Source organism: Oxyura jamaicensis, chromosome 21, assembly GCF_011077185.1.
Source record: "Oxyura jamaicensis isolate SHBP4307 breed ruddy duck chromosome 21, BPBGC_Ojam_1.0, whole genome shotgun sequence".
Classification (NCBI taxonomy): Eukaryota; Metazoa; Chordata; class Aves; order Anseriformes; family Anatidae; genus Oxyura; species Oxyura jamaicensis.
In genome coordinates this window covers 166505-174912 of record NC_048913.1, presented here as the reverse complement: position 1 = coordinate 174912, position 8408 = coordinate 166505, and the positions used below count along the sequence as shown (strand labels likewise).

General features: G+C 38.3%; 1 protein-coding gene across 2 annotated transcripts; it reads right to left on the bottom strand.

The window, feature by feature from the left end:
* Positions 1 to 3454: 3454 nt before the first annotated feature.
* Positions 3455 to 7423, bottom strand: UTS2 (urotensin 2). Of its 2 annotated transcripts, XM_035344363.1 has the most exons (4): positions 7213 to 7423; positions 4951 to 5052; positions 4415 to 4458; positions 3455 to 3714 (listed from the first exon to the last, which is right to left on the bottom strand). In XM_035344363.1, the coding sequence occupies exons 1-4, from the start codon at positions 7313 to 7315 to the stop codon at positions 3598 to 3600; spliced, it is 366 nt and encodes a 121-aa protein (XP_035200254.1). In that variant the 5' UTR covers positions 7316 to 7423; the 3' UTR covers positions 3455 to 3597. The 2 variants fall into 2 exon arrangements, with proteins under 2 accessions (XP_035200254.1, XP_035200253.1); XM_035344362.1 differs by lacking the exon at positions 7213 to 7423 and having other exon boundaries at positions 4951 to 5227.
* Between the last annotated feature and the right edge of the window lie 985 nt (positions 7424 to 8408).

The following is an 8408-nucleotide window of genomic DNA, read 5'->3' as shown; positions in this document are numbered from 1 at the left end:
AAAACTAAGAAAAAATACCCTGTAAAGAACTTTCAAATGTGTGTTGACTTTCATTATTTGGTAATTTCTAGAAAATAAATATTTCATTAAAAATCTGTTAGATGTTTTTTTGTTTGTTTATAGCTGTTGATGTTGTAGATACAGTGAAGACAGTCATGTAGTTGCCATTCATCCTGTTTTGACTTTTTTAGTCTTTCTCTACCTTTCCCACTCAGGACATACTATGTTCCATACTGATTGCATCCTAGATGGAAGGGCAAATAGTTCCTTAATATACCAGCTTACTACTGGATGTGTAAGTTGTTGGGGTTTTGCATGCAAGATCTAAAGCTTCTCTCTGTGCTGGTTTTGTTAGAAAAGGGGTAAATAATAAACACCCTGAGAGCACTTCGGCCTCACCATGCTAAAAATTGTGTTTTAGAGAAAGTATAGAGAAACAATTCATGGGTTTAATTCGCAGGCATGTATTGTAGAGCAATAAAATTCTTAATTGCAGAGAAACAATTTGCTGATTTTTTTTTTTTTTTTCTGCTTTAAGGTTCTACAAAGACAAGTGTGGTTGATAGTGCTTCAAGAAGCCTGGAGGAGAAAGGCAAAGACTGCAGGGAGCACAGGTTACAAAACAAAAGATCTAGCAATTTATTAAAATTAGGAAAAAAAAAAAAAAGTAATCTTAAATACTTACGTAACTGAAGGTGATTCTGGCAAGGTAAGTGAGCCCATTCTTTGGAGAAACAGGCATCTCTAAGGTAGAAACGGTTACTTTCTTAATGACTTATTTTTAAAGGGTGATTTGGTCATCCTAAGTGTATTTACAGATGTGAACCAAATTACCTAGATATTTTTAGTCCAAAATTTGAACAGCTTAAGGTGATGCTATATTTTTTACTCACATCTGGGTAATGTCAGTCCAACTAGCAGTCTTCCTCCTGTCAGCTGAAGTTCTTGCTTGCAGTTAAAAAGACAAACAAAACCTTTAGCTCTCACCTGTGTGTGAATGTTAAAGGTGAGCTGAGTGATACACTTTTATATTTTTGGCAGATGATGAGAGGTATTGAACCTGTATGAGATGACAGGTATTGAACCTGTAATTCTTTCTTATCCTAATCTCAAAAGTAATAGAACCACATCTTAGTTTGTAGTAGATTTGCTCCACACTTGTGTTACCTTTCAGAGTATAGTTATTACTCCTGTCCAGTTCAAATAGGTTTCTGTATGCATGTCTCCTGTTTGAAGCTCCTGCTCACAGTCTGAAACCATTACAGGCAGGCTCAGACTGGCACAGGTGGGGCTCTTACTGCTTACCTTCCCCAGCTACAGCTGCTCCTTTCTGCCTGCTCAGAGAGCTCTGTCCTGCAAAGTAGAAAGATGGTCAGTCTGCCTCAAGTTAGCTAGTTCATTTCAGATAAGTTTTTCTCTATAGTCTGTTTCTTTAGTTATCTGTGATGGCTTCAGCCCTCTTGTCTCTAGTCTGCAGAAGAGAGAAAAATCTGAGCTAACAGCTGGCAAGAGCTGTGGGTTATAGAGGCATGGAAGCTAAGTTTGCTAATTCTCAGTTGAGAACTGGGCAGGCTTCCTGCTCTTGGGCACTGGAAATAACAATTTCTGGCATCTGCCACCAACATATGCTTCAGAAAGGAGTGCAACAGTATCTCAAACAATCTTCTTTGTAAGAACTGTCAGTCATGTCCAAAGATGCAGTCTGAACAACTCGCTAACAGAGGCAAGGACTTTTAATTACTGGAAGTATCGAGCCCATAGGCCTTGTTTCAGCCACATGGTTAGCGTTTTATGATTTATATTACTGAGATCAATGTAGCATATGTATTACTTAGGCAAAGTTTAATTCAAGCTTTCCGATTCATTTGAGCTTTCTGTGAAGCTGTATGAAGTTTATGGAAAGTATATGCTGAACAAAGTAGGACTTCACAGCTCAGAATGTTAGTGCATATTGTAAAGGCTGATGTTGCCCAGAGACAATTCCTGACTCTTTAGGTTTATTCATTTTAGATGCTATCAGGAAGTACCTGGGACTGAGATCAAGTATGCTAGTACTTGATACAGGGATCAAGGAATACAAAGGAATCGTAGAATATCCCGAGTTGGAAGGTACTCACAGAGATTATCATATTCAACTCCTGGCTCCATGCAGGACCACCCAAAAATCAAATCACATGTCTGAGAGAGTTGTCCAAACAATTCTTGCACTCCAGCAGGCTTAGTGCTGTGACCACTTCCCTGGGGAGCCTGTTCAGTACCTGACCACTGCCTCAGTGAAGAACATTTTCCTAATATTCATCCTGAACTTCCCCTGACACAGCTTCACCCTGTTCCATCAGGTCCTGTCAGTCATCACCAGAGACAAGAGATCCACCTTTGTGAGGAGGTAGATCTCCCCTCCTGAGCCTCCCTTCTGTTCCTTTTTGTGAGGAAGCCATAGGCTGCATTGAGGTCTCCCTTCAGTCTCTGCTAAGATGAAAGCCGGACTAGAGCCCTTTTGCAGATGCTTTTAAAAGCGCTTGGGCCCAAGCAATTTGAAGAGCATCTCTTCCTTTTCATATGCTTTAAATGCCAAGGTACAGTAACATTATTGCGTGGTGGCTCACGGGAACAAATTTCATCGCCCTTGAGAACTTGAGCAGGAGGTGGCTTGTCCTAATAATACCTGTGAGCCGTGACCATACATGACCTTCACGCATCTGTGTGTACAGCCACATGAGTGCAAGTTACAGAGTCATATAATCGTTCAGTTCAGAAGAGACACCCTATTTTTTTTCTTTGCTATGCACTTCTGTAATATTCCCTGCTTTAAGTACTGGAAGTCTGTTGTTAAGTCATCTCATCCCTGCCCTTCCCCACTGACTATCCACAGTCTGGGTTGAAAGCCTTGACATTGTCAACTCTGATGTTGACCCTCCATGCTATACTTCATGATAATGAGCTGCAATTTTTAAAGCTTGTGCTATACACTGGCAATTCTCTTGTCCTAGGCAGCTGGGACTAGTCAAGGTGTGGCAAATAGACTAGGCTGTCCTTCATTTATGAGTGGTCTCTCCAGAGATAGATCAAGCAGATGCTTGATCCTAATACATGCTTCCTGTTTTTGTGGTGCCTTGGGGATGTCAGGAGGGGACTGGGTGCTATTAAGCTGCCATTCTTCAGTGGGCAAGTATTACCATGAAATGCAACAGAGCCCTTCCTTCTGGACACATCAAATTATATTAAGTGGCAAAGGAAAAAGTCCTCCTGCCTCTGGATTTAGACATGGTTGAGGCCACTTGTTGAGGCATCACCCTTCTGGTTAGTTTGCCACCATAGACAGTCATGCTCCCCCTGTCTAAGTTCTTGTGTTGCATATTTGTTGCTTTGTACCATTATTTTCATCCCATTGTGCTGAACTCTTAAGAAAACACTATGCTGCTCGCAGAATATTTGCAAAACATCAAGAATTTATTAATTTCCAAGTAGCGTAGAGATTAAAGTTAGGAGCTGCCTTCAATTTCCTTCATTCTCATTTTAAATCAAGCAAATCTATATACATGTTTTCAGACATATGTATAAATTATGTAGCCAAACTCAGAGAGTTTGTTTTCCTCTTTACACACAGTATTTCCAGAAGCATTCAGAAAGGTTCCCACGTTTCTTGTACTGTTTCCTGTCCTTCGTCAACAGGCGGCCCAGCAAAGCAATTTGTGGGTGATTTCCATAGAAAATCTGAAGTCAAACAGCATTAGACAGGTTACCAATGAGTGGTAAACAGAGAGAAAGCACACTCTTCACTGTCCCTATCTGATCACCTCACACTGTTTCTGACTGGGGGAAAGGAAAGGCTGCCCAGTATACACCTCAGTTTTTAGATGATCTACTAAAAATAGTCCATGTCTTCTGCCTACATTTGCTAGCAGGCAAGCAAACAGTAATGATGTTCTCAAATTACCTAATGGCTTATAACACATCTGAATGTACTGTGTAGCCTATGTTGTAGTGGGTGAAAAGTGACATGCCTTTGCCTTATACTGGTTGGGGTACTAAGCAGGCCTGCCAAAGCTGGAAATCGGCCTTCTGGCCTTTATTGGCAAAGCTGGTTTTCAGGGGGGTTGGGGGAAGTTTTTTGGTTTTGTAGGATTTTTTTTTTTCTTTTTAGAATGAAATGCTCTAGATTACTTTTTTTTTGTTATTATTGTGTAATTTGTTTTTATCTTTTTTTTTTTTTTTTTTTTTTTCCCCACTGCAAACCTAACTGCCAAGTGATTCTAGCTTCAAGAATTTTGTGGCATACTTTGGTCTGCGCTGTTTATTAAGTCTGCGCTGCTTATTAAGTCTCTATCTAAATGATATCTTAATAACAGCTCTATGTAGTTTAAAATACAGGGTCTTAATTTCTTGTTTTAGTGAAAGATGGTCATTTACTTACCTCTTTTATATTTTCCCTTGGGTTATAGCTGTTGGAGCTAAGATCTGGTAGAGGGGAGACAAAATGAAATGTTTTGTCATTTAGAAATAATGAACATACACAATTCATTCATGTGTGCCATAATGCTACAACTGACAGAAGGCTTGAACTGGAATGTTCAGAGTACCATAAAGGAAACCCTTTTGTTGTAGTTTTTCAGCAGGGCTTTCTTGTATCTGTGGACCCCCAAACATTCTATGAGTATTAATTCTGCACTTTCTGCAAGTGTTGCTCTGATTTTACTATATGGTGGTTTTGCTAAACTAATTTGAAAGCTTTTCCAGCTACCACTAAGCTGCAAACATGGCTGCTCAGCAGGTTTCCCTAATGTCTCAGTTAACTAAATGACAGTGGACTGTTGCTTATGCATAATGAAGTACTTCATTAATTGCCCGGGAGCTAGGATGCAATGTATGTGATTGTTTGCATCCTATTGGCATTACTGGCATACAGAAAATATTGGCACTCTGCCATAAATTGCAATGGTAAAGCTTCACCTGATTTATTGTCTTCAGTCAGTGTACTCAAGAGATCCTGCAGAAACTCAAGCAGAGAAGTGCTGCCCAGCCGCTCCATGTTTAATCTTGAGTCTTCATCAGCTGCAAGTAGATGATGACAGAGACGGGCATATGGTAAGAGTATTTTGCTTTGAATTCCTATTTCATTCAGTGTCAGATGATTTCCAATCAGGTATGTTGGCTCCACCAACAAATTATCTTGAAATTTTGAATTATCCATCCTCATCTAATGAATGCAATAGGGAATAATTTATTCCTTTCAGAGCTTTGACAAAAGACAACTGATGTTAATCTCAGATTGACGTTTTTCTGGTAGATCTTTCTTTAATATTTTTTAATTATTATTAAAATTAACAGCAGCCTCTCACGTTACTTGGAGAAATCACAAAGTAATCCTTCTGGTACCAGCTACAGGCACCCCAGATTTATATGGTTTATCTTTTTTTTTTTTTTTTTTTTTTAAATCCATTTCTATATCAGCTAGTCCCTATGCTGGAGCTTTTCTATGAATAAGGATAAAATTTCCTGTTCAAGTCTTATTAACCTGATCTATTTCCCAACTACTAAATGCAATAAAATGGGGGGGAAGGGCAGGAATAAATGTAGGAAAGCTTGGAGATTTCAGCAGCTACACTTCTTGGTACATTTCTACTATCTTTCTCAATCAAAGTGTGTACCAATACAGATCACCAACCTGCTGGTTCAGGAAGAGTAATATACTTGATGGAATTGATTTGTATGTGCAGAGAGAAATTATAATTCTTTAACCAGCCTGTTTCCCCAAAGTGGGTTGCAAACAGGAGCTCTTACTGGTGTTATACTTGAGGTAACATAAGGTTTTTGTAATCTGAACAGTAAATTTAATCTCTGCTAATGAATAGCAGACATTCAAAATAGTGGACAATAAGATGGAGGTATTGCGAAACTCTAATTGTGTATGTTAATATATTTTTTTTTAAGTTACACTTTGGATTGTACTATGGAGTTTTAGTTGCTTTTACCCACACAGATGGGTGAGACTCCTCAGTAAGAAATATACAAGAAAACAAACTGTTGCAAATAACCACCCCAACGGTTCAAAAGCTTGTTGTGAAGATACTTGCAGACCTTAGATATCCAAGTTGTTAGCTTGTCAAAAGTACAAAAGGACAGCTGCGAAGCACAGTGAGGATTTCTGTTTAAGATTGAATATGAATACTATAAATTCCCTGTTCTATGTTGAGCCAATTCATATCTCTATCCCCATATAATTTTTTAATTTAGAGCAGTGTTAGCAAATAACTTTGCTTTGATACTTTTTTTTTTTAAAAAAAAAAAGAACCCTCTTCAATATAGAGTTCTACTTCTGTCTTACCAAGCCCAGCAATTCTTTGTATTTGCAAATAAGATTGAATAAGTCCAATGAGTCCAAGATTTACAAAGCAACCCTATAAAGGTATCTTTAAGGTTCCTTCTAACCCAAACCATTCTACAATAAACCAACACAAGAGTTGTTTCACCTGCAAAGCAGTTCTATAATGGCTGCTTTTTCATAGTTAGCTTTGTGAAATAATTTAGTTTTTGATTTGCCTGTTCTTACAGAGCTCATTTCACAAAGTTGTCCAGCTCTGGTTGGGTCTGATGATAGTAACCCCTCAGACTGTGTGTGCAATTTAATGATACATCTTAGTCTTGACCTACGGTATGACCTCAAAATTTGAGAACAGCAAAGTTTAATTCTTTCACTGGGCTGGATGGAGTCTGCATTAGTACAAGTAAATACACTGCTATTTTTGTAGTGTAAAGCAGGCTTGCCTATTCTTGATCTATATAGGACTGTATTAACCTTTGTAGTAGGCTACCCCCTTTTAAAATATTACTTCAGTTAAGCATAACTTTAGTTAAGCACAGCTCATTTTAAAGTGTGGCAAGTGGAGAGACAAGTTTCTTTAAATTACCTAATGCCTACTTAAGCTGCTTCAGAGATAGATGCTGTATCTGTCAACTCACATTCAGCAAAGACATCATCCCTTGGATCTCAAAGCAGCAGGAAAAAATATATAGGGCACCCAACCTCCCCATTTTATAAGACTAGCACCCACCAGTGATATTACTTGTGCTGCCAGTGTTCTGAAGTCATTCCTGCTTTTTCTCTAGCTCATTGACACAAATAAAGGTCCCCTCTGAAAGCATACAAGCTTCTCTTCTGGTTTCAATGCTCCATCCACTGTTTTATGACCACTAAAATCTAAAGACTCTTACCTGAGAGTCGATGAGACATCTCACTGGTGTTGATGGTGGGGAGAGAAAAGAGAGGACAGGAGAAGCTGATGATGATGAGACAGCAGAATACCAGCTTGTGCATTGTTGCTGTGTTGAATATATTTTGTCTTTGTCAACCCCTGGAACTCTGAACTCCTGTCTCACTGTTGCCTCTGCTCCCAGTTTCGTTATATAGCTGCTCATGACCTCATAAATATCATCATGCCTCCTCCCCTCCCTCCCCCCCGGCGCCCGTCCCAAAAAAAAAAAAAAAAAAATCCAATGAATCTATTGCCCATTGATTCTAAATGGAAAACACTTTGCATTGATGTCATTTTTCAAGGTAACAGTTCACGGACAATAAATTTACTGTCTTACAGCTTAGTGTACAAAATGGATATTATATCAAACCAAGCACAGTAAAGTTTATAAATCTGGCATAAAGAAAAGTAACTTCCAGTTATAAATCATGAGTTAACAAAAGGGTCAGACGTTGGTTGAAATGACCAGGGCAATAAGACAGCTGATTTATGAGCCCTAGCAAGCTTGACGCAAAGCATCTGATATGAAATATGCTTTTTTTTTTTTTTTTTTTTTGAAAAATGGAGGGGCGCTTTTTTTTGCGTTCTTGTGCAAGAAGAAGCAAAAAAGGAAAGCTAAAGTATCTAGTTAATTTACATGAAAATGTTAGTGTAGTGGGTTGTTTGGTTGGTCGATGCTTTTTTTATTTGATTTTCCTTGTAGCATTTCACATCTACTTAGATGTGAAGACCTTATCCAATGTTGCCCTAGAGAATCATCTTGACAGAGAAAGTAGAGCTTCCACATGGAGATTTGCTTGAATGCATGTAGACTACTTTGGCTGGTATTGAATGCAGGTGCCTCGCTAGACTGGGTGTCCCTTTTTCCATTTCACTTTATCTTCTGTTTTCCTCACTTCTAAAAAACTACTTTATTCTGTGTACTAGCTTTTTTTTTTTTTTTCTGTTAGCCTTTTGCTTTTATTTAATGCTATGAAGTGACTACCTTGCTTAATATATTAATCTTACAACTTTAGCTTGTTTCCATCTATCTGATGTATTTCATCTTCTCTACTTAAAATTTCATTTTTATATCAAAGAACTCACTCGATTTATCCTCATTCTCTACAGAGCATCATATCTAACAGTCTAGAAACTTTAAAAATTAAAATTAAG

Coding starts and splice junctions, on each gene's coding strand:
- UTS2 (XM_035344362.1), bottom strand. CDS start 5,197: ATGAGGATGGATAATTCAAAATTTCAAGATAATTTGTTGGTGGAGCCA. Junction 4,459..4,950: donor GACTGAAGACAATAAATCAG/GTGAAGCTTTAC, acceptor CCCCTCTACCAG/ATCTTAGCTCCAACAGCTAT. Junction 3,715..4,414: donor CAAGGGAAAATATAAAAGAG/GTAAGTAAATGA, acceptor GTTTGACTTCAG/ATTTTCTATGGAAATCACCC.